The 27,428-nt window shown below is 38.0% G+C and overlaps 1 protein-coding gene across 2 annotated transcripts in view; it reads left to right on the forward strand.

The window, feature by feature from the left end:
* ADRA1B (adrenoceptor alpha 1B) overlaps window positions 1-27,428 on the forward strand; it is a 105,280-nt gene that overhangs the window by 55,059 nt on the left and 22,793 nt on the right. For both annotated transcript variants that reach the window (XM_074291955.1, XM_074291956.1), the window contains exon 2: window positions 10,247-11,392. In XM_074291955.1, the coding sequence (XP_074148056.1) occupies window positions 10,444-11,392 (949 nt within the window). In that variant the 5' untranslated portion in view covers window positions 10,247-10,443. The remainder of the gene's footprint in view (window positions 1-10,246; window positions 11,393-27,428) is intronic.

Consider the following 27,428-nt stretch of genomic DNA (forward strand, 5'->3'; position numbering starts at 1 on the left):
AACATCAAATTGACAAACCCTCAAGAGACTGAATTAAAATCATATGTTAAAGAAGTATCTGGGATCTCTTTTATAAGAGATTGCTAGAGTGAGAAAACCAAAAGAACCGTGGTGTTCATAGCTTGTGAAATGGTGTTTTGCTGTTTTGCTTTCAGTAGCATTTCTGACACACATGGGTGGGCAGGCACCATCAAAGTCAACAAAGGAAACTCCTGTGAGCTAAGAGCACTTGGTTTCTCTATGGTAAAGTTGGACTTATACTTTTGACTACATAATTACATGGCTTCTATAAGGTTGAGTGTTCCTTACTTGTGCTCAGAAATTAACTTTATTATTATTATTATTTATTTTTAAAATCTTAATCTACTTGAAAATCTAGGAGCTATTCATGGGTTTGATAATACTTGATCTGGATGGGAATTTTGACCCATTCTGATTCTGACTTGGTCGTTTTTGCTTTTCTTCTGGCAACCATTAGCTCCAGCTCCTGAGAGCTCTCTATATCAACATTTACCTTAGGGTATATAAGAGCAGTTCAGAACTCCCAAGTCTAAGAAATCTGCTAGCCTCAGCCTCACTGGCAGTTAGGATTACAGGAATGAACCATTATGTCCAGCCAGAAATTAACTTAAAATGACAAACTATACCTTTATACTGACCAGAAAGGTGGTATTGCATAAGGCTTAGAGGGCTAGACATCCAACCAGGAAGACATGGATTTGTCACCTTTCAGCATCTCTTCCTATTTGATAATCCCATGCAAGACTTTCTAAATCATGCACCAATTTGAATCTATCAAAGGCAATATGATATAACAGATTGAATACTAAGTAGAAGATATGAGCTATTGGGAACCCTACTCAAGTTCCACTTCCTGCTTATAAACATCTCCGGCAACTTTCACTGGCATGGATTTCCTATATATCTCTTGTCTTCTATATTACTCATTCTAGTATTAGTACACATATTTTGTTAACTTTGTTATGAAATATTTTTAACAGCACTTTTGTGATAGCAAAAAATAAACCTGGAAACTAAACAGATGTTCTTCAATGAGAGAAAATAAGCTTAAAAATTGTAGTAAATTAATGTCAAAGAATACTGTTGTGCTATGTGTTAAATATAAAGAAGTTAGAGAAATAAAGGAAGATTTATTTGAACTGATACAGAAGAAAGTCAGCAGAACTAGGAGGAAATATATACAGAAATATATAAAATGGCTATAATAGAGTAAGTTTTTAAAATAGCTAAAAAGGCAGCAAAACTGAAGTTAATTAAAATAAGCAATTTTGTCTTAGAGAAGAAATAATGAAATACATTCCCCTCCTCTTTGCAGAACATAGGAGATGAGGGGAACAGAATGTTGCATATATTGTGAGACATGTTCATTTTATTAGCTGGTTTTGCTTACCTGTTTTATATTGTTACCATGATTTCATTGAGAAGGATAGAGTTATAGTAGAAAATAACTGGTATGCAGCAAACAAGGCATCAATAAAACTTTTCTGTATTTTTTCCTAAGTAAAAAAAAGACCCAATTCCACCAGAGAAATTACTGATAGCATGTGACAAACTGATGTGTAAATTCATTCAAGCAACAAGTAAGGTCTTTATATTTTAAGGCATTTAAGAGCCAGGTCAGAAACTGTGCTGATTACATCAGTCTCTTGAAATACCATAGGCTTCTTTAGTAAGTCCACGGTCAATTAAAAGATTGGCCAAGAAATCCACACAGCAAAATCCAAGTGGATAAGAATATGTATTGTGGAGTTCTGGCCAAGACAGCTGCCCAAAAGGAGGCAGACTGCCCAGCTCCCACATATCTACTCCAGCAAAAACCTGAAATTTACACCAGACCTAATAACAAACCAGAAATCTAATGAGAAACTCCAGCAAATGACTTCTTCCACCCCCAAACTGCAAAGTCAGCCAGAAGCCAATGGGCAATAAGGAAAAAGAGCTGCAAGCAAAGCCAGCGCCAGAGCAGCCAGTGCCAGCAGAGGCAAACAAGCCTTTGCCTTATGTCTTGCAAGAAGAGAAACATGTGCAGCCCATAGGACTCTCTCTCCAAGGGAAGCAAGAGTGGAAGGCTTCCTTAAACAAGTTCCAGGGAGGTCAGAAAGGCCCAGACTGGGGATCTCAGAAATCCAGAAAAGCAGCAGACATGAGTTCAGGAGTGCTCAGACAGGGTACTGAGATGCCATAGAGAGTCCTAAACATCCAGTTCTCCAAACCAGAAATCTGAGAGGTCCTAACCTAGGAATCCAGCACAAAGATCCATAGGCCCCCAAGTGAAAACAAGCAGAATTAAAAAAAAAAATCCAAAAACATAGCCATTGGCAGAGCCTTGTCCTGGCAAAGAAATGACTAAACTAAAGAGACTCACCAGCATATATGAGTATATATGGATGTATTTGTATGTGTGTATGTATATATACATTGAAGATTGAAAGTCCCCCAAATGGTATAATTCTATAACAATTATAAACATAAACTCAAAGGAAAAATTTGATTTTTCATAAGTATTATGTGACTACCTAGCAAAAATGAAGCAAGCAATTTTTAAAAGTGAAGTTATAGAATGCATGTTAACCAGATTGTGACATATAGCTGAAAGGTTGTCTGAATTGATAATTAATTTATGAAATTATGAAATGGAGACAGGCATGTTCAATTCTCTGGTTATTCACCATGAAAGATCACAATTGGCAGCAGGAAATGGTACAACGGTTACATTTTATTGAGGCACTGATTGTTCAAGGACAAGCAATGAAAGGGGTATAGAGGCAGATAGTGTGATGACAGGGAAATAAGTTGGTGAAGGGAGGTAGGTGGAAGAGGATGGAAAGAGCATAAGGAAGAAAATGGGAAGGGAAAGCAGAAAATATCATTTATATAACCATGGATAAGATTTGGGAGCACTCAGTCACATGGATCTGATAGAGATAAAAGAGTGTTGGGAGGGAAGGGGTTTTGATGTCTAATTTTTATAGTTTTTTTTTTTTTGTTTTGTTTTGTTTTTTAAGGAACAGACTAATTTCTATATGTGCCACTTTGGGATTAGTTCATTAATATACCCAAATTACCTCAAAGTTATCAGTAAAACTTCAAAGTTAACATATCTACATCATCTCAAAATTATCAGCACCTCAATGTTCTGCTAGTCTGAAACTGTGGGCAATTTATCTTGAATCTATATATTAAAGTACTATAACCCTGACAGAAATACCTAGATGATGTCTGCTAATTCAGTACATAGTACCAGAATATCAATTATTTTCTTTGGATCTTTGGGATGGTTTGTATGTGACTTTTGGATTCCTCTTCGCAATCTTATTTTCTTCTATTGCTCCCTTTATACTGGCTACTTATAAACTTGCTAAACTGACTAAAGGAAGAGCAAAACAAGATACAATTTAACACAATGGCATAGACACAGAAACAGAAAAAGACACAGATATAAACAGAAACATAGATGTAGACATAGATGCAATGGAAGGTATTCTGGACAAGTCCTACAAATGGATAATGGTCTAGCTCAAAACTGAAAGGAAGAGAACAATGAGCAGGTGTTTTAACACCAATATTCTTTTAGTGGTGCTATATGTATATATGTGTATATATAAATCAAAGAATACAATCTCAGAAAAATCAATATTACCCAAAAGACAATGAAAAAACACATTCTGAGTATGTCTGGTACAACATGTTAACTGTGGTTTTATATATATATATATATATATATATATATATACACATATGTGTGTATATTTATGTATAGAGAGAACTTTTATTCTAGAAGTGGCATAAAAGACACTATCAAGATCACATGCACATAAAGCATGCTCTAAACATATGGTGAGAGAAATAAAAGATGAGAGCTACACTATTATCAATAAACAAACATTTATTAAGCATCCTCTATGAATAATTTGTGGCATAATATAGACAACTATCACACAGAATGAGAAGATGTGAAGGAAGAATCAATTTGATTCGATTCATTAAGGCTCCATAGGACAACTCCGAGAGAAGAACTGATAGTAAGGGTACCTCCATACCAATCAGACCTCATGCAGTAATCAAGCAGGATCATTGGACACTTTCATCAGACCCCCAAGGTCTTACCATTAGTCCTGCAGCCAAACTATCTTATATGAGTTGTCTCCCTCAATTAGAGTGGAAATTTTTTGAGGACAAGACTATATCACTTTTTCTATTTTTATCCCCTGGCATTTAGCACAGTTCTTGGCATGTTAAGTACCATATAAATTGTTGAATAAACAATAATTAATACTTATAATTAATAATATAATTAATATAAATAATAATTGAATAAACAATATTCAACAAACATTTATTACACACCTACTATGCTCCGGGAGAGAAGGGTGTAGTATATATATACACAAAGGCATTATTATATGTGCATTGTATAAATATTTATTTACATAAATGTATATGTATGCACATATGCATGTCTATATATCAAGACATTAATGTATAAGCATGTATATGTATACATGTTATATTGTATGTATACATATATCTAAAAAGACATTAAAACATGCATAAATAAGAGGGGTTTTATCTTTAATAAGTTCCCACTCTAGACAGAAAAGGGAAATAATAAATTTTGGAGAAGATGTGTGAAAATTGAAACACTAATACATTGTTGTTGGAATTGTGAACTGATCCAACCATTCTGGATAGCAATTTGGAACTTTGCCCAAAGGACAACCAAACCCAGAAATATTTGTATCCCAAAGATATCATTAAAAAAGAGGAAATGACCCACATATACAAAAATATTTATAGCAAGTTTTGTGGTGGCAAAGAGTTAGAAACTGAGAGGATACCCAAAAATTAGGGAATGGCAGAACAAGTTGTAGTATGTATTGTTCCATAAGAAATAATGAGCAGATGGATTTCAGAAAAACTTGGAAAAACTTATATGAACTAATGCTGAGTGAAATAAGCAGAATCAGAAAATATTACACACAGTAATAGCAACATTGTGTAATGATCAACTATAATAGATTTAGTTCTTCTCAGAAAGACAATTATCTAAGATAATTGCAAAAGACTCAGATGCAAAATGTAGCATCCAGATAAAGAACTATGGAATCTGAATGCAAACCAGAGCATATTGTTTTCACTTTTTTTTTCTTTCTCATGGTTTTTCTCTTTTGTTCTGATTCTTCTTTCACAACATAATTAATAGAGAAATATGTTAAATATGATTTTTATGTATATTCTAAATTAGACTGCTGTCTTGGGAAAAGAGAAGAAAGGGAGAGGGAGAAAAATTTGGAACTCAAAAATCATACAAAAATGAATGTTGAAAATTACCTTTATGTGTAATTTTAAAAATATTAAGAGCAAAAAGAAAAAAAGTCATACCTAATTGAGGGAGACGATTTATATAAGAGAGTTCATCTACAAGGCAAATGATAAAGCCTAAGGAGCCTTTAGACAGGTCTTGTGGAAATGCCCAATTGTCCTTCCCGGCTACTACACGAAGTCTGAGTGGACTATATATGTATGTGTGTATGTGTACACACACACATACACAAAGCCAAAGCATGTGGTCAAGCTGCTTACATTCTCTCTGGGTATGAAAAAAATTAATGTCATAGGGAGAAGCTAGATGGCCTAGTGGATAGAGCACTTGCCCTGGAATCAGGAGGACCTGACTTCAAATCCGAACTCAGACACTTAACATTTACTAGCTGTCTAATGCTGGGCAAGTCAGTTAATTCCAATTGCCTCTCAAAAAAATTAGGAAAAAATATCATTAGAAGGGATAATAGAAGCACTAAGAAATAAAAAAGAGAAGAGACTGAGATTCAAGCCTGAGGTAAAGGCCTATGCTGAAGTCCAAAATTGGGAGATTTAAGGTAATAAGTCTGATTTGCCTGGCATATAGAGTTCATAAAGGACAATTGCATACAATGTGTCTGAGAAGGTAGATTAGAACAGATAATAGAGCTATAGAGCCAGAAGGAATAGCCACCACCTATCCATCAAAGTGTTAGAGTATAGAGAGGCAAAGAAGTACTTTGGGGAAAAGCTGAATTTGGAATACAGAGGACCTGTCTTTAAATTCCTTTTCTGCTACATACCATCTGCATGATCTTGGGCAAAACCCATTCTCCGGGCCTCACTTCCTCATTTGTAAAAATAAAAGGGATAGTAATCCCTAAGTAATCTCTAAAGTCCCTTCAGCTCTAAATTTATAGTACTATTGAAGACATAGATAATGTCTTCTCATTTTGTATGACCTAGAGTACCTAGCACAGTGTCAGGAATATAGTAGTATTCGATAACTATTTGTTGACATAGAGGAAAAACAAGAGGCTGAACCTTCAGCAATTGTAGACCTACAACTCTGTTCTTGGAACATTAAACCAATCATTGAATCTTTCTGAGCTTTAGTATCTCTGCTTTGAAGCTCTGAAGGCTTTTCCAGTAGGCTACAAGACTCACCAAAGAAGAAGCCAAAGGGGTGAGGTAGACCATTTAAAAAACTGTAAATTTATAATGCATTAATAAAGAGAATGAAAAGCTTTCCCTCCTTCATTGTGGAATGAATCAGAGTTCTGTGATATATTCTGTCCCAACAAGTGCAGAGAAAATGGTTCCCCATGATGATAACTGAACAAATAAATCTTTAGCTCAGTAAAATTCACTCCCAGTGGTTGTTAGGCATATGTCAGGGAACTTGGGTGTAACAAGAATTAACAATTATAAATTCATTTATTAAAGTCCTGTTTACAATGTTTTTGTCAAGGCTAATATAACTGCCTATTTTGTGGTAAGATGTTCTACCTTCATTACAACCCTTAAGGGAGACTTGGAAATGCTAGTATTTGAATTCCACAAAGATACTTGAACTTCACACTTAACTCAGTTAACACTTTCACTTACTAACACCTGTATTCAGAACACAGAATTTTACTCAAATAGGAAATGATTATCCTTAACAATGAAAGCATATAAAGATTCCTGATTGTTAGAGTGACTAATTATTCTCTCAAATGGCCATTGTGTATGCCAGAACTCTGCTTAACAGGATAAATTTTTGGCATTTTCAAAAATATGGCTATCTCAAATAGGGAATAGTGATGGGACCCACAATTTAATAAATATAGGGATCTTTGAGGTGAGGATGATGAGGTTTAACCAAATGTTGAGGTCTAGCTAAGGGATACCTAAATAAAATTAGGATTAATTGAGGTCTAGTGGCAGGTTTGAGGTACAGGGAGTCAAATGGAGCTCCCCTACAACCCCTTTGGATTCAGCCAAGGATACAGAGTTAAATGAGTTCTAGTGGTGGCATGAGAGTCCCCTGTAAATGAATTTACAGGCCCGAAAACCTAGATTGATAAAAAAAAGGTTATTGTAGGGTTTGGAAGTAAGGTTAAAGACTGGTTAGTAAAAGGTATTAGATAGAGGAAGAAATACACCAAAAGCAATGGACAGAGAGTCTGTGATGCAAAGCATGGTGCTTGCATGTTTCAACTCTCTGCCAAGAAATTATTCCAGCTTGGCTTTTTTATTTGCTCGAAGGGACCTATGGGCAGTGCCAAGTTCTTGGCGGGCTTTTCAGATAGGGAAGAAACTGTTTGTGGGGGGTTGGGGAAACCTGAGCAGATGGGGCTAAAAACCCAAGCCTGCTCAGATCTGTCCACTCCTCTGGATTACTCTTTGCATTCTTGCCTTCCTGCCTACATTGCCACTATATTTCTTTTCTCTCCCTTCTGCAAACAAAGATGACAAATCTATGAGTCAGTCTTTCTAGGTTTTAAAAGCATGTGTAAAAGGTGAGGAGAGTGATTTTAGATATTGAGGACCAGCCAGTGATGAGGTTCAGGAAAAGAAATTACCATGGCTAAAATGCAGGATTTTTTCTATGCTGAGCAAAGTATATAGAATCTTGGGGTTTAGGCATCTTGAGTGGTTATTAGTCCTGTCCCCCTGTTTCTAAGTAAGATGAGATCTAACTGTTCTGAAAAAATGATAATCTGTCCTAATTTCTGGAGAGATACCAGCATAATCATCTTCAGTAATATTTTTCAAATGTTAATATCATACCTTGTTAGGAAAAACTTTTTTATGGGAGACAGCAAAGTGTTTTTGTTTTGTTTTGTTTTGTTTTTTTAATGGCATGAGTTGGATAGCACAAAACTTAAGTTTTAGTCCTGTTTTGTTTTGTTTTGTTTTGTTTTTTGCCACTGGGATGATTGAGCTGAATGACCTTGATCAAATCTTCTGAACTGGACCTCTTTCTACATTGATAAAATAAACAGCCTGGACTAGATAATATCCCTTCCAACTGTGACATGCTGTAAATGTTATTTAACCTAAGTCAAACATAGACCAGTTCTGAAGGTGAAACAGAAGAGTTCACAAAGCTGTCTCTAATGAGGTAAGAGATCTGGGACAAATTACACTGTGTGGTTCTTCTTCCTCTTTTTTTTTTTTAATACTAGTGAAACCAGGTTAAAAATTAATACTAAGGAAAGGCTTAAAGTAAAATAAATAAATAAATAAATAAAATAAAAAGTAGTAAAATGCAGCCTTTGGTTGGGGTCAGGGTACAGGTATGGGATAGAAGAGAAGCTATAGAGAGGATAAGAAGACCAAGGCTGAATTTATATGTATTTGTCTCAGGTATTTTTTTTTAGCACCAACTATCCACTGGACAGCACCAGCAGGTTCTACCAAATGAACTTAAATCTCTTAAATCACTTTGGAACCTGAGTATTTAAAAGATCCCTCTAATTAAGGATTTCCCTCTACCTTTCCTACCTCAGACAGAATTATCCTAGTTTAGTCTTTTCTCAGCTCTAAGTGGCCTACTTTCCTAGTGGAAGGATTCCCTGAATTTTCTGACACTTGCATCATCAATGAAAAAAGATAAACTCTGCAAGTAGCTCAGTCCTCATCTTTGTTATATCAGTTCTGTGACTTTAACCTTTTAGATATTGTCTCTGATAGTGAAGATCACAACCCATTCCTACCTCCTCTGATTCTCATTCCACTTAATTATTGTCCTTGTCTCTCATTAATCCTCCCACTCAATATATAAGGGGACATCTTGTAAATCTCTTGGCTTTGGCCTTTAGATAGCAATACAGCATATGAGCTGCCAACTGGTTATACCTTACTTTCACTGAATAACTAGATCTAGTCATATGGTATACTTTCCAACACTGAAGTGCAACCCACTGTTTATAATACATTGCAGAATACTCACACCAAACATGAGCCTCTCCCCTTTAATTCTTCAGAGGCAGTTGTGTTTCATGGCTCAAAAAGATGTAGCAGAACATTGTTTTTAAAGCAAGGCCTTTGTTTTAGGGAGAAGTTTTGTGTTACTATCAACTCTGACCCTTACCAAGGTTAAAATATATACATCTATAGATATAGAAATATAAACATGTGATGAGTCTAGGGAGGGCTCCATCCTAGACAGGGAGATGACACTGGAGGGACTATAATTCTGAGTATTCATGTCTTTTCTACTTATCTTACTGTGGATTTTCCCCCTTATTTTAGGTGGTATGAGAAGTTTTACTTACCCGCACCCAAATGGTCTAAACTTCCACTGTCACCATCCAACTCAAGGCTCCCACCTGCTCCCCTTTCCCCTCCCCCACGAAGGGGCTCCCTCACCTGGGCTTTGGGTCCCCTTAGGGATTAGACTCCCCTAAAGTGGAAAAGTGTCCGCTGAGGGAGGCTCTCTCCCTAAATTCCCCTCCATCACCTGGGCAGGATGGGGGAGGAGTGGGAGTGGGATAGAGTGGCTTCCAGGCCTCTTTCCCCAGTGACAAATGTTTTAATTAAGCCCCGCTGGTGTGTGTGGCTGTGGTTTCAGCTGTCAAGGCTGGGGAGAGCCTTAACTGAAACTGCATTGCCCCCTAGTGCCTCGCGGTGTCAGGACAGGACGGCTCTCCCCTCCTTGATGTCACTGCCATGCAGAGCCAGCCCAGCAGCTCATTGAAGGCTGCCTGCAGACCCTCCTCGCAGCTCCACCGAGCCAGGCGCGCCGCCACCACTGCTGCTCCCTGCAGACCCGCAGAGGGCAGAGGGGAGAAATCATAGAGCGCCCCTCCTCTGCGCCAACTCCAGTCCCTTTCCCCACTACTGCCCCCTCCCCAGTCACTGCTCCTGGTTTGCCTGACGTGGACAATTAAACTTGAAGCTACCTCTTCCCTCTCTCCTCCTTTTTTTTTGACAGGCTTCCGAAGATTCTGAACAGTCAAGGAGGGACTCACTCGCTGCCGTCTGCTCTGGGAAATGCCTGTTCGGTAGGCGAGTGGCTCCTGCCCAGTAGTGACGGCTGAGGTGGAGGGAAAGTTTCAAGAGAACTGAGGTACTTCGTGTGCTGTCCTTGAAGCTTAATTACCCTCCCGGCTATGGAGGGTGGTCTTTAAAATGAATCCCCTTCTGGACGTGAGCCACAATATATCAGCACCTGCCTATTGGGAAGAACCGAGTGGCGGAAACCTCACTGGTCCTAATCAGACGGCCACCAATTCCACTCTCCCCGAGCTGGATATCAGGAGGGCCATTTCCGTGGGCATCGTGTTGGGCGCCTTCATCCTTTTTGCCATCGTGGGCAATATCCTAGTGATTCTCTCCGTGGCATGCAACCGTCACCTGCGGACACCCACCAACTACTTCATAGTTAACCTCGCCATTGCGGACCTGCTGCTGAGTTTTACCGTCCTGCCTTTCTCCGCTGCCCTTGAAGTACTCGGCTACTGGGTGTTGGGGAGAATATTTTGTGACATCTGGGCTGCAGTGGATGTGCTGTGCTGCACCGCGTCCATCTTGAGTCTCTGTGCTATCTCGATCGATCGATACATCGGGGTCCGCTATTCTCTCCAGTATCCAACACTGGTCACCAGGAAAAAGGCCATCCTGGCCCTGCTCAGCGTGTGGGTGTTGTCCATGGTGATCTCCATTGGCCCTCTCCTTGGGTGGAAGGAGCCTGCGCCTAAGGACGAGAAGGAGTGTGGGGTTACCGAAGAGCCGTTTTACGCCCTCTTCTCCTCCTTGGGTTCCTTTTATATCCCGCTTGCTGTTATTCTCGTGATGTATTGCCGAGTCTATGTCGTGGCCAAAAGAACCACCAAGAACCTGGAGGCGGGAGTCATGAAGGAGATGTCCAACTCCAAGGAGCTGACCCTGCGGATCCACTCCAAGAACTTTCACGAGGATGCCCTCAGTAGCACCAGGGCCAAGGGCCACAACCCTAGGAACTCAATAGCGGTTAAACTTTTTAAGTTCTCCAGGGAGAAAAAAGCGGCCAAAACCTTGGGCATTGTGGTCGGCATGTTTATTTTATGCTGGCTTCCGTTCTTCATTATTCTACCACTTGGTAAGTTGGGCACGGGAAGAGGAATCGGGGAAATTTTGAGGTAGCCAATGGTGCAGTGGATTTAAAGACAGAGGGTCTGCGTTCAAATCCCAGCTCTGAAACTTTACTTCTGTGACCTTAGTCACGTAGCTCTTGTGCGTCTCCGTTTCCTCATCTGTAAAATTAAGGGTTTGGTCTATCTAATAATCCCCGAGGCTCTTGGATTTCTAAATCTTTACTACTATGAGCTGATGGTGGTGGAAGTGGTAGTAGAGAAAATCGTGATGATGTTAAAAGCTACTCGATGCGGTATGATCCCTTTTTGGTCCGTTTTGGTTTCCTGTGCAACGGCTTTGCGGCTAAGTAGCTTGCTACGAACGGTTCAGGTGTTAGTTAAACATACTAGTTCCTTGCCACTTGAAATAGACACAGAAAAATCAAGTACAGTGAATGATTCACTTGGCATTCTCTGTTTAATAATTAAAAAGGACAGTCAGCTCAAACATCACATAGGCATCATTTTGGTAGTAATGATGTGTTGGCTAGGACAGCGTCACTAATGCTGCATACAAAATAGTTTGTTGGTGACTGCAGAAAAGACAGTTGGGGAAGAGTGGGGAGGCAGCTCTTGCAGAGGAGAAAAAAAAATGCAGCTTTCATTCAAAAGCTTCGGCTCAGAGTTGGGTTCCCCTAAAGCTTTTCAATGAATGCTTTCTCCCCTCATTGCTGGTTTGGCCCTTCTGCATTGCTGGGGTGGGGATGGAGACACTTTGTTATCAGTTTATAAGGCATTTTACTACTGCTCCCTGCTACCTTCATCCAAAAGTCTCTCAGTTATCTAATGACTGAAATATAAAAGGGAAGAAAGTTCATACATTGTCCATTTTCACCCAGAAATTTTCTATAAAATACCCCATAAACAGCTTGAACTTTTCCCTTGCTTTCAGTAGTAAAATCAATGGGCCTATATAGAGGTGAGATGTTTACCTGACTAAATTACTGTCTAGGTTTCCTTTTGCCTGTCATTGTCACAAATCGAATAGGTCCAAAGATATTTTATATTTCTTGTAAGGTATGTGTTCCCTGGAAGTCTAAGCCCCAGTGAAGAAATAATCCTGCATCAATAGAGTTGTGACATACAATCCACATGGCATCTGAAACCATTGTGCATACTCTGAGTATCCTGTCTCATAACCCTAGAGGAAGTCACATACCATGACAGGAAGCAAATATGCATCTCACTGGACTCTGCTATTCCTAAAAGAAGAGGTACTGGCTGTGCATGTCATGGACCATAGAAGACATTAAATTAGAATAAAGCCACAATTAACCAGAACTCAACTATATTTGGTAGATGAGAATATGGTACTTCATTTTGCATTTAAGAAAAATAAGTTGGCAAGAAAGCAAGTTGCTATCAGGTATTTATCATGTATGTATGCATACATATACATATTTGTATATATGTATGTGTATATATTTAGATATTCCCACAGCATTATAAACAAATTATTTATGCCACAAACTATGTGATTTGAAGCAATTTACTTTTCTTTGGCAAGCTTATTTATAAAATTAAAGAGTTGAGTTGTATTGGGGTTCTTAACCTGGGATTTGTGAATTTGAGGTTCTTTTTATGTTTTGATAACTGTATTTCAATGGAACTAGTTTCTTTTGTATTTTATTTATGCATTTATAAAAGTTATTCTGATAATGGTGTTTCACCACCACCAAATTGCCAAGGGGCCCATGACACAAAAAAAGCTTACTGCTTTCTAGACTAGATAATCTCCAAGTTACTTTCCATGTTCTATGTTCTAGAACCATTCTAAATACTTTTAAATGAGAATTCAATTACAGAATGATGAAGCTGAGATCATCTGATATCCTCATCAGAAAAGGTGATGATACTACCTGGTGATATTTACTAACAAAGGACAATTGATTAATATTTTTAACAATTAGTTTAATCCAAATGCATTTGTCGTTACTATCAAGTTAACAAGAAAATATCATTACCCAGCACACCATTTCCCAAGCATTCTGGATACTTGAGATTTGACTGTGAAAAATGATATAGAGAAAGAATTCTGGATTTGGAATCAAAAGATCAGGGTTCGAATTACAACTTTGTTGCATGTAGCATTTCATATAAAATTTGATCTCAGTAAATTCAACTGTAAAATAAAAGAAGCTAGAGTAGATTGATCTCTAAGGTCCTTTTCATCATTAAATTCTATAACCCTAAGCCTATAAGTGGTAGAGACAGCTCTTACTGGGTTTAATGCAAAATTTCAGAAATACTAACATGAATATAAGAATTTCTATAACCCAAACCAGGTTCTCTTCTTGATGTCCCTACCTCTCCCCTTCCCATTAGCCACTCACCAACCTCCTCCCACTTTCTTTCCACCCTTTCATATCTCATGCTCTCTTGTTGCAGCTCTTGGCTTTTCTCCTTTTCTTGCTTTATTTCTTTTATGAAATGGTAAATACCTTGAGCATTATCTAGGTTCCAGAAGGCTCTGCTACAGAGCTAGGGAAGGAGTGTGTCAGTAAAGGAAATTGGCTTTTTGAAATCTAAGGACCTTGAAATTGATAGAATGAAGAAGCCTGCCAGTAAACACTGCTGACCCAAAGGATAGAATGAAAAGAGCACTGACCTGGGGGTCTTGAGACAGAAGTTCTAGTCTTGAAATGACCACTAAAGAAGTGATTTCACTTAGCCACTATGGGTCTCAGTTGTCTCATTTATAATCAATTAGGGATGGGATTCCTGAGATCCTTTCTTTCTAAGTAAGTAAAACATAAAAGTTGTAAAGGTGATCTCTGATATTACACAGTCTGCACAAACACACACAACAAATTCTATTCTTCCTTCCATTCTCCTCACCTTCCCAAGGTCTTCTAACCCTGATCCCATCAAAAACTCTCTTTTCTCCCTCTCTTCCTCTTTCTCTTATAGGCTTTTCAAAAGGATTATTGCCCTCATATCTCAGGCCCTTTGTATATGCAAAATATGGACAATGGAAAGTGAATGTAATTAATGCCTTGAGGTAATTCTATCTCATTCTTATCCCTTTTCTAGTCACGGGAAGCTTCCTGATCACCCACATTGTGGTTGTAGGAGGACTTCCTGATTCTATGGCCTTGTGAAAAGAGCTCAGGGGTCAGAAGATTTGGCTCTTCCACTTTATTAGTTCTGCTACTTATTTCCATCCCTTCTGGTTCTGAAACCTATGAGTTATAAATTGTGTGACTTTGTGCTGAGGAACCATTCTGAGTCTCAGTTTCCTCATTTGTAAAATGGAAATAATATACTTGCTGCATTCATTTCATAAAGCTATTGTAAGGAAAATACTTTATAAGACTTCAAATACCATAAAAGTGAGATATTATTGGTATTGTATTGGTATGTAATGTATTGGTATGTGTGGTATAGACAGTATCCTCCTGAGAGGATATGGCCATATCCTTTCTTAGAAATGTTAGTTCTTACCAGGAGTAACTAGCAGAGAGGGAGCAGTTGAGGTTGGGAGAGGGGAGGGGAATGCACATTTAGGAGATGACTTGGAATGGGACAGGATCATTGCAGTGAAGGGATATATCACTTTTTTCCAGGAAAAGCAAATACTGGATTTAAACTTCAGCTGGGTCCAATGATAGTCAAGCAAAGAGGTACAGATGGACTTAGAACACACAGCTCAAAGAATCTTGAATGGGGAATATAAATCATAAACTGCTTGAGATTTCTTTTTTAATGAGATCTGTGATTTCATTGTGGGAGCTCCCAATGAGGAAACTATCTGCACTAGTGCAGATTGATGAAACCTATAGTCTTAAATGCTTGGTGGGCACATTAAGAAATGGAATAACTTGTCCAGAATCATGTAGTTACCAAGACTTAAATTCAGGTATTCTCCACTCTCCAGCCAGCCAGCCCCTCTCAGTCAACATAGGCTTTTCAGCTTCTGCTCTCATTAGGAAAGAAAAAGGAAGAAGGAAAGGTAACATTGGCAAAATGGTGGTTTTTCAGGACAAGCAGGTGGAAGTCACTTCCAAATTCAAGACAGACTTACAGGTGCCTGGCCACAATAAGATTTCCATATTTGTGTTTGTTATTTCTAGTGAGAAAGAGGAGAAAGATTCCCCAGGGAAAAGAGAAAACAACATACCCCACAGTAGGGTTCTGTTTAGGACCCTGATTGTTTTTTCTCTCTCCCTTGTTTTTATTTTAAGGAGAAAAAGCCAGCCTGCAGACAGGGTTCCATTTCTCTGCCCCTACTGTGCTCCACCTGTTACATACACAGCCCCCCCATTTCCTTTCTCCTCAATACTCTCCAATGTGGCCCCAAACAAAGTCAGACCAGGGAGGGGAACGGACTCCAAAATAAGAAAAAGACACAAAGAAACAAGGATCTCTTTATTCAGGTCCTGGAACACAGGCCCAGAGAGAGAAGGAGAGACAGGGAATAATCCGAATATAATATAGGGGAATTTATACTGGATGGGTTGTTGGCGAGATGTCTGAGAGAATCATCAGCTGCTCAGCATTATAATTAAGGCCTTGGTCCTCCCCAATACTGTGAATGCTTGGTCAGTGCCTGGAGAAATGGCTGTGCTATTAAGTGATGCACACTGCAGTAGGAAGCATTAGGAAGTAACCAAGCAGCCAACTGGTAGCTGGGCTTACTGAATTGTTTAGAAAACACTGGAATCTTGCCTCACTCCAAATCATTCTTCTTTCTTTTAAAATGCTGAAAGGCACCAGGAAGCCATTAAACAACTAACTGCCTTCCTCTCTTGAATAAATGAAGGTCAATTTCAAAGGAATAATTGTGTTCCCTATAGCTTTGGGACCAAATAGGGATCCCGTACCACTGACTTTTTTCTAACTATCTCATTCAAATACTGGGTTTATGAATTTCCATCTCTAGGACATGTGAAATGGAAAGGAAAAATCCCTATGCTGACAAGATCCTCAGCTTGTGAGGGTCCTCCTGCTTGTGGTTTCTAACACAGAGAGGGTTGATTTATAGGGTAGGAGTGGCTCATATGGAGGCGGGCAGTGGGATAAGCTTGATGGGCAGCAATCTAGGACTTACTCATGGAGGAAGGAGACTTCATCCCCACCCATAAGATTTCTGCCCTTTAACTCAATCATTTCTACTACAGCAAAAGATGCTGGTCAATCCTGAATGTTCCTATTACAAAATAGACTCTGTATTCCTTTTTCAGAGCCCTGGTCTTCCTATTAAAGGGAGAAGGACTGAAAAGATCTGGTATACAATGAAGGAAGGAATGAATAAGCATTTATTAAGGGTGTATATATATATATATATATATATATATATATATATATATATATATATATATATATATATATATATATATATATATATATATATATATATATGTAATTATAGATAGATAAATGGGTGGAGGGAAATGTGAGAGACACAGATAGACAACAGAAACAGTCCCTGATCTCAAAGAGCTAACATTCTAATAAAGGGAGACAACATATGTATTAATAGGTTTCATCTGCAAATTATATGGAAAGGTCCCATTCTTAGGAGGTAGAAACAAAGCATGGTAATTCAGTTTCATTGGTATTGTTTCTATTGATAAAATCATGCCCATTTCTAATGCTGGATCATTTGACAATGTCAAAGACTTTGGTGGTCTAAGCATTATTTTCTGACATTTCAATAAATGTAGTTGTGGAGGAGGACAGAGCTGTAGTACCTGCAAAGGCAATTGCCAGGGCACATTTCCACAAGAGTTGTTCCTGCAGGTGATGGTTCCAGCTGGAAGCAGGGCTACTGGCATGAGAATCCATCTATGGGGTTTTCATCTGCTCTTTGGCTCAGTCTTAAGATTTCTCAAACCAGTTCTCTGTACTTATTACCAACCACACATAAACATACTACAAACACACCCCTAGTTGAGCAACTTGGATCCACATTATTCTTCAAGGCAATGGTTAAACTTGTTGACAATTCTATGGATACTTTTGATTTGGCACTTAGGTCAAGACACTAGGAATGGTTTGTAGACATTGCACAAGTTGAATAGGTAGAATATGTCACCAAGAAAATGTTGAGAGACTTGGATGAGAGTATCCAATAAAGAAGCAGGAAAAGTAATCTGTAAGAGCCTCTGAGCAGATTGCAGATGGTTAATTACCTGAATGCAACTGAAATCCTTCCCAGCCAAAGATCCCACATGCCAGTGTGCATAAGGAATTAAGGAATGCCTGAAAACAAAGGTTTGTGAGAAGGAAAAAACGCTTTTTAAGTGAGAAACAGTGTCTTTAAAAGGCTTGGCAGACACTGCTGCTGAGCATTAAAAACCTTCCTAACTAGTATTTAATGGAATAGTCACTTGGTCAAGCCAGAGAAGGAGGAGGTAATCTTATCCCTGAAGGACTTTGTAAGGAAATACCTTTCTGAGACCATAAACATGTCAACTGCTGAACCTAGAATCCACTGTCCAAAGTGTTCATGGAATCATAAAGATGGAGAAGAAAGGGACTTCAGAAGTCATCAAATACACCCACCTCATTTTAGAAATAAGGAAACTGACTTGCTCAAAGTTCCATAGATACTAAGAGTCAGAACCAAGATTCAAATCCAGATTTTCTAACTCTTGAGTCCAGAGTTCTTTCCATCATACCATGTTATTTTTCTCAGAGACAATCCCCATGGTTCTAAATGGCCATGCCATTTCTCAGCCCAAGAGCAAGACAATTCCATAGTTCTCTTCCCTGGCTTTCTTCTTAATATATAAACTATACCTCATCATATCCATTTGCAAAGAAGAAAAACCCACCACTAAGTTCAATGAACATTTTACACTGGTACTTGCATGTACCAGTTACCATCACTGCCTACTTCATTATTCTCTCAATGTATTGATTCATTATTTTCAGATTTAGTCCCACTTGATCTACCATCAGAATAGAGAGGATTGGAATAGGCACAGACAAATGAGGAGGTATTTTTACACAAGAACTGCCCACAGAGTATAGAGACCAGGGCAAGCAAATTCAGCTATTGCTATGATAACTCTTGCATCCTCAAACCACTGCTACTTCCTGCTGTTCTTTCCATGACCTGACTTCTTGGCTCCAGTGTTTTGGTCTCATTTACTATGAAAGTATGGTGCTGGGTATCCTGTAAGGTTTAAAGGATCTCCCTTGAATAAAGCTCCTAAGTCTGAGAAGACTGGCACCATACCCTCTTCATTCAGCACCTCTGAGCTACTCCAAAACAACCCTGCCACGGCCCTTTCTTTGTTGATTCACTACATCACCCCAGCAGAGTCATCTTTTCCAAGAATCATATCTTTTAATTTTTTGATATTCCAGTAGTTTACACATGCAATAATAGCACAGTTAATCTCCACCCACCATAAGGGAAATCCTGTTTTATCAAAGATTCACATGTGCTAAAGGGAGACATGACACATGTTACTCAAGAGGCAGGAGGGGAGTGGTATCAGAAACTCATTTTAATTCCACTTACCACAGCACAAGATTTAGCATAATATGGGCTAGTTTGGATTTAGTCCAGTGGGAAAAGTTACTGAAAATGCCAGAAAGACCTCATTAGACCATTATTTCATTTCTGACACAATACCAAGCATAAAACTAGAGGAGAACTTTATAATAGAGGAGAAAAACCCAAAACATGCCTTCCAAAGAGAGTATAGAGGTCAAATTTCAAGACTTATGACCTGTTTGCATGCTTCTTCCCCATCCTATCTTCTTGAAGATTATCATGGAAATAATACCCCCATTTTATGTACCTAAGCAGTTTAGAGAGATAGAGTATTGAACTGGGAGTCAACAAGACATGAGTTCAAACCCTGCCTCAGGTACTTATTTAGCTGTATAACCTGAGCAAGTCATTTAATCTCTCTTAGCATCAGCTTCTCCTTCTGCAGAATAGGGAGAGTAAAAGCACTTACCTCACAGGGTAGTTAAATAAGATAATAGGATTATTATTATTATTATAGTAGGATTAAATAAGATAATATATGTAAAGCACTTTTGCAAACCTTAAAGCACTATATAAATAATTGTTATCCTTTAAGAAGGATGAGCTGAAATATATGGCTAAACCTAGCCACCCTGACCCCCACAGGCCTCTGTCAATAATACATGCCCTCTTCCTCCATGGTAAAGGCAGGGTCCTCTTTGCCACAAATTAATAAATAAATGGATAAACACATAAATCAAAGCTATTATTATTATACTCACCATCAACATATATTGTCACCTGAATCTGTGATCCAGAGCTAGAAGGGACATTAAAAGTCATCTTACCCTCTCTTTTTATAGATGCAGAAACTGACACCAATTATTATGAAACTTGCCCAGAGTCATAAGGTAGATGACAAATCCAGCCATCATACCCTCCCCACTCTCACAATGATAAAAGCCAGAGTTCAGTTACCAATATACCCCACCCAGGGTATACAAGATAAACAAGAATCAAGAAGGACCTTGGCAGGCAGCTTCTGAGAGACTGCCAAGCCCTATTCAGAATGAATTGAATTCCTCTTCCAGGTGGCAGCCCTTCAATATTTGAAGACTGCTCTCATGTAAACCCTTCCCTTAACCTTTCTGTGTTTCTCTTCTCTTAAAAATCCCCAGTTCTTTCAATAAAGCCTTACATGACATAATCTCCAGGGTCTTCACCATCCTGAATATCCTCCTCTGAATGATCTATATAGCTCATGAGTTCTCTTCCTAAATGGTGGCACCTCAAAGTGAATACAAAACTCCAGTGTATTTTGACTAGGTCAAAGGACAACAGGATTATCAGCTTCTTATTCCTAGAAGCTATGTTTCTATTAATGTAGCCTAAAATCTCATTAGTTTTCTTGACGGTCATATCACTTGCTACCCTCTAAAACTCATAGATTATGGTGAGACAAATTGTTTTCTCTCCATATCTCCTCTTTCTTGTATTTTGTAAAGTAAGTCCATTTTTGTTTTTAACCTGAATCTAATTCTTTATCACCATTAAATTTTACCTTATTCAGTTCAATACAATATTCTAGTTTGAGCCATAACTCTTGTCAATCAGTATGTTTGGCAGTTCTTCCCAACTCTGTGTTATCTGTAAATTTGATGGAAATGCCACTTGTTGGTTAAAAAAACTAAACAGCACAGCACTCTGTGTGTGTGTGTGTGTGTGTGTGTGTGTGTGTGTGTGTGTGTGTGTGTACCTGGGGTACCCCACTATAGACCTTTCAAGTTCATATAAATACTTTTGGGGTCTATCCATTCAATTTTTTACAAACCCATCTAATTGTTTTATGCTGGAAACCAGCTAGCCCTTAGCACAGCCACTGGCACATGGTGGGCACTTAATAAATGTGTCTTCCTTCCTTTCCCCCACCCTTCTAGCCCATACAGCTCCTTCTTTTTTACAGGACTACAGAAATAATTCTACTAAATGTTTTGCTAAAATCTAGATAAATTATGCCAACAGCTTTCCTTTAATCTACCAATTTAGTAATTCTATCAAAAAAAAAAAAAAAAGAGGAAGAAGGGTGAAAATGATCTGGAGTTATATCTTATTGCTGAAGTCATACTGGCTTTCTAATATTACCATTTCTTTTTTGAGTTATTCACTAGTTATTCACTCTTTTAGCTTAGCATATTCCCATCATTTGATATAGTGCTTTGCACACAGTAGTAACTTAATAAATGTTTATTCATTGGCTTGCTGATTTAATAATATGCCCTAAATTTTTTTCTCCAGGAATTGAAATCAATTTAATTCAATTTAACAAATACAATGAAGTTCCTGCTGTGTTTAAGATAATGTTGAGTACTAAGAATAATGGCAAAGAGGAAAATATCTCGGTCCTCAAGGAGTTTACAGTTTCCTTGATCTATAATTTACAGATTTTTGTTCTATTGCCCTTTCTGGAAAGCAGGGCATTTGCCTTTCTCCAATTCTGCTATTCTCCACAGTCTATCAGAGTTCATTGATAGTAACTCATCACCTATACCTGCCAGTTCTTTCAGTACCTGAGAATATAGTTCATCTGATCCTGAAGACTTGAACTCATCATTACAATTTTCTTATCTTGGATACTAATTCTCTGTTAGCCATATTTATTCTGTTCTTTTCCAAGTCAGAGTTCATTCTCTTTGGCAGAGAAGAACAAAAGCAAAATAAGAAAGACTTTCTGTATTCCCTTTGTCCTCAATTAGCTGATCCACCCTGAATAGGGTCCTGTCCCTTCTGTAAGCCCCTTATTTTCCCAAAACATAACTTTTTTAATGCTTTTTTTGTTGCCATTAGCTTTCCCAACTAGCTTCAATCCATTCTGAGATTTAGAGCTCCTGACACTAGCCTTATTCAGACATACCACCATTCTTTATCCAATCTCTATGACTGTTTGCTTCCATCTTTCATGCATTTTTAAAAATCTAAATCTGTTGGTAAAGTCCCTGTGCATCTATATCAGGCTCTTTAGACAACTCCTCTTTTTACCCTACATTGAAATTGTTTCTCCTTGTACCTATCTATAGAATTTCATTTCTGAGAGCCTCCTCTCCTTCCTGAGCTGACATCTCCTTGTGGAATTGTGATACATAAGATAGTACCTATTCTTTTTTAATATCTGCTTTCCTATAATTTATGGTATATGTCAGACTAACACTAATTTTCTTTTCTTCTCTATCACAAGCTTTAGAAGGTAGCAATCAAGTCCTCTCTTGATTCTCATCATTTCTGCCCAGCAATCAGTTTCTCCTGTTTGTGAGAATTAGGTCCAGGAAAGAATTTCCTCAGCTCATTTTTCCACAGATTACAGAGTCCTGAGTACGGTGCTAGAGGCTAAGAAGACAAGAAATAGAGATAAAACATGGTCCCTGCATCATGGCCCTTTCAGTCCAGTAGAAGGATAAGAAACCAACACCAAGAGTGAGGATCACAGACTACTATCAAGATGGATGGAAAGAAGTTAATTGGTGACAACGGAAAGGCAGAGAGAGGGTCTTACATATATTGCTTCTGTTTCTCTCTGCCAAAAAGATCAATCTCTGACCTGTTAAGGTCTGAATAAATATGGATAATAGAGAATTTTTACTCAAGATAAGCTTTAAAAAAATTGTAAGAGAATATCTTAGTGATGAGTTCAAGTCATCAGGAGCAGATGAACACCATATTTTCGGGTGCTAAAAGAACTAGTAGGTATAGGCAGTGAGTTATTCTTGAAAGATTGTGGAGAACATTAGGATTGGAGAAGGGAAAATGTTCCATTTTTCAAAAGGGGAACTGTAGACCAACAAATAGCTACTACAATAACAATATTACATGAAAATGCATTAGAGAAGTACAAAACAAGGTATTTTGTGAAATCTGCAGAATGAATGCCAACTGGAATAATCAGGGAAGTCTTCTTGAAAGAGATGTCATTTTTATTGTGCTTTAAAGATTGAGTAGAAACTTTGCAGGTTGGGGAAAGAATAAAAAAAGGCATAAGGAACAATGTGGGCAAGGCTCAAAGATATGGGAGCACATGCCTCTTCAAGGACAAATAATTCAGTTTGACTGGAACATAGAGTACATGGAGCTAAATTATATAAAGTAAAGCTGGAAAGATTAGGTTGACTAGATTTTGGATAGCTTTAAATTCCAAATAGGAAAATTTGAACTTATTTGGACAGCGATAGAGAGCCACCTAAGATTTTTGAAGGGAACAGTCAGAATCATAGACAACAAAGAATATTCTATCTATGGAAAGAAGAAAGAGTAAAATTGTGAAAACCTAGCTTTAAAAGGATCTAATGTAATAATACAAGTGAATTGTAATGAGGAAGTAGATCTGAGAACAGAGTGAATGAACACTAAGTGTGTTTTAGAAAGGGAATTGATAAGACCTTGGAAACTAATTGGATTTAAGAAATAAGGGAAAGAAAGAGTCACAGATAAATACTAAAGCTTTGAATATGGGAAGCCAAGGGAATAATGGTTCCATAGATATAAATAATGAAGTCCCAAGAAGTGAGTGTGGAAAGAAATATAACCAGTTTGGTTTGGACACACCAAGTTCAAAGTGTCAAAAGAACATCTAGGTAGACATGGTATGGAAGAAGCAGCCAAGGGAAGATACAAGAATATTGAATTTGAAATCAATGCCCCTGAGTGCAAATATCTGCTATTCACAACTTCTGTGACTATGGGAAAATCACTTAACTTCTTTGTCTGTTTCCTCATCTACAAAATGCCAGTCTTAGATAAGATGATTTGTAAGGTCCCTTTTGTCTCTCAGTTCTAGGATCCTGTGTCCTGTAGACCAGTAGTATCCAAACTTAAACAAAAATTGCAACCACTAAACCCTATAAAAATTCCCTACTTCAATCATATTCACTTAGAAAATCACATGGTAACATCATCTCTGCTTTATTATATTTTTATTAACTGACTTCTGCTGAAAGCAACTAACCGTATAGATCCGAAGCTAAAACAAGCAAATCAGATTTGGTAATTGTGTAATAATTGCATATGGTTCAGCTAGGTGACACAGTAGATAGAGTGCTGGGCTTGGAGTCAAAAAGATTCAACTTCATGAGTTCAAATGTGTCCTCAGACTCATTAGCCGTGTGACCCTGAGCAAATCACTTAATTCTGTTTGCCTCAGTTTCCTCATCTGTAAAATGAGTTGGAGAAGGAAATGACAAACTACTCCATTATTTTTGCTAAGAAAACCCCACTTCTGGGACTAAAAAATGGAAGGGAATAGATGAGGATGCTCTCCTCTTTCAAAAAGAGAGAAGCTGTTGATGCTTCCATGGGAAATCTCAGGAAGTAAGAGATCTTCTACCATAAATGTATTAAGTTTAATCTGAATTTTGAAATTTAACAACAGAATTCAATCTGTGTTTTGAAAGAAACTAGGGATTCTGTGAGATAAAGGTGAGGAGAAAGAGAATTCCAGGCATGGCAAGCAGCCTGTACAAGTACATGGAGGCTAGAAAGGAAGTATATATATACAAAAGTCATGTACAAAACTCATAAAGTAAGTCACTTTGCTTGTAACATAGAGTGTGAAGGGTAAGGATATATATACAAACTAGAGTGTACAGGGCTTTAAGTGCTAAATGCAGAAATTTATATTTCATTCTAGAGGCAATGAAATCAAACATCTAACAATTAGCAAGCAACTAAGTGTCTCAGTGTCCTGAAGTCAGGAAGACCTGAATTCAAATGTAGACTCAGACACCAATTAGCTCTGTAACCCTGGGCAAGTCACTTAACTCTGTTTGCCTGAGTTTCCTCATCTGTAAATTGAATTGGAGAAGGAAATGGCAACCTTCTCAATATCTTTGCCAAGAAAACCCCAAGTGGGATCATGAAGTCAGAAATGACTGAACAACAACATAAACTAGTATAATCAAATGATATATTGTGGAAAGAAAAAAATGGAAATGCTATAGGAATTCAGAGGAAAAAAGAGTCAGAGAGGGATGAAATAGACAGATGCTTTGTTGGAAGAGATGTAGCATAAGGTGAGCCTCTAAGTTTGGGTAAGAGTTAAAAAAAAAAAAAAAAAGCTAGAAAGAGGAGGGCATTCCAGGTGAGAGAAATATTTTCACACTTATCCTTCCCACCCCTATCCTCACCAAAGATGGACATGACAGAGAGAGAAAGTCGTCCAATAAACCAATAGAATATGATTTTTCTACTGGCATATTTGTGTTGCTAGGGGCTCTTGTCAACAAAGCAATATTGGCTTCAGCTCCCCGTAGGATGTCTGTGCCCCATTTGAATGCTCACGTACCCCCTCTGTGTGTCAAGCCTATTAGAAGCCCTGTAAAAATTACATGGACTCTAACATTGAAAGTTCAGAGTGTAATGTTCAGAAACAGAATGTTCCAGCACAAGGAAGGGATGCCATTTCTCAAAGATCCCTGTTTGCCCTATTTTAGTGATTGCTACTAGTGGTCTCTTGCTCAACCAGTTTTGTCTCTGGGCAGTGCATATTTGGAGGTTGGGTTATTCATGGTTCTAGAAATTCTAGTTTAAGATTGCCTCCCATTAGGTGTGTACATATGTAACCATGAAGACTGAACTTAGGGTATGGGATCTGTTCCAGATTGCTGTTAATTGTGTCTCAGAAGGGAAAAAGGTGAACTTGAACTTTCATTTTAGAAAACCCTAGCATACTGGTCCTTGGCAGTAACTCAAGATAGCAGATAGTAGCAAAGACAGGTGATTCCAGCAAGGATTAAAAAAATAATCATATATATTTAATCAATCCATAAACTCTATAGCCACTAAATCCATTACCAAAGCTAATGAAAAGACTATCCCAGCCTCCTTTTTTGTATTCCTCTTGGGATACAAAAGGATGTAGAAAGAACATAGACTTTTTTAGACCCATTCACTTTATTCTAAATAAAACTTGTAATATTTTTTAGAATAGAGAATTCTAAATTGGGCTAAATAGCACAGGGGATAGAACACCTGCCCTGATGGCAGTAGGCCCAGAGTTCAAATCCAGTGTCAGACACTTAATACTTCCTTGCTGTGTAACCCTGGGTAAGTCATCTAATCATACTTGAATCACAAAAAAAAGTAATAATTGTTAAATTAGGGAATTCCCAGTGAAGAAATTATTCTACCAATGCAACTTATCACTGGCTTCACAAGGACTAGATAAAACATTTATTAAGTACAATGTGCCAGATACTGAGCTAAGTCCTAAGGAGACAAATATAAGCAAATAACATATTGCCTACAGTTAAAGAGCTTATATTCTAATAGAGAAGACAACATATAAAGGGGAGCTATAATCCAAGGAAATAAAATGGGCCTCTCTGCAAGATAAAGATAAAGAGATCGCTTACTTATCAGAGTCTCGGTGGTAGAATTTAGGGTTCCCGTGGAAGATAAATGAAGATGATGGTTGGAGCTCAGACATAAGGGTTTGGAAATGGTGAAGTGGAAGATATTTGCCCTATATCACAAATATGTATATGTATGTATAAAAGTACATATAACATGTACTAACATGTTAGAAATAGGATCTAGACCTAAGTTCAGTCAATAAACATTTATTATTCACCTGATGTGTATAATAACTGTGCTAAGTGCCAGAGTTATAAAGAAAGGCAAACAGCAATCCTTGTTCTCAAAGAGTTCAGAGTCTGATATGGAAGGCAACATGCAAAAAACAATGGACAAGCTCTATATAGAATAAATTATAGATTAAAAAACAGAGGAAATTAAGGCTTCCTGTAGGGGATAGAATTTTATTAGGGACTTGAAGGAAACCAGAAAGAGGAGATGGGGAGGGAAAGAATTCTAGATGTGGAGACAGGCTATGAAAATACCCAGAGTTGGAAGATGCAGTGTCTTGTCTGAGGAACAGCAAGGAGGCAAATGGTACTTTATTGCAGGATACATGAGAGGGGTCTAAGGTGTAAATAAACTGGAAAGGATGTGCTGAGGGACAGGTCATAAAGATCTTTGAACACCAAACTGAGAATTCTATATTTGATACTGGAGGTGATAAGGAGCCACTTGAGGTTATTGACACGAATGACATGACTATTCAATTTAGAGCACTCTGGAAAGCACTGAATTTGGGGAAGATCATTTTGGGAGCTGAATAGAAGATGGGCTAGAATTGGAAGGAATTTGAAACAAGGATACCAACCAGCAGGCTATTTGTCACTTAGTCAAGAACTGAAGTAATGAGAGCCTGTCCCAGGCAGGTGACAATGTCAGGTGAAAGGTGGAGATTCTTACAAAAGACATTTCAAAGGTAAAATTGACAGGACTTGACAACAGATTAAATTTATGTAGTGAGAGAGGGATTAGTCAAAGATGATACATAGGGTATTTGCCAGGTGAGTAGGAACATGATGATACCCTTAACAGTAATAGGGAAGGGAAGAAGAGAGAAGTAATCCAGGGGAAAAATAATGAATTAAGTTTTTTCCATGTTCAGTTCAAAATGTTTATGGAACATGCTGTTCAAGATGACCAACAGGCAGTTGGAGATTGTGAGACTGGAGATC

This window comes from Sminthopsis crassicaudata, chromosome 2, assembly GCF_048593235.1.
Source record: "Sminthopsis crassicaudata isolate SCR6 chromosome 2, ASM4859323v1, whole genome shotgun sequence".
Classification (NCBI taxonomy): Eukaryota; Metazoa; Chordata; class Mammalia; order Dasyuromorphia; family Dasyuridae; genus Sminthopsis; species Sminthopsis crassicaudata.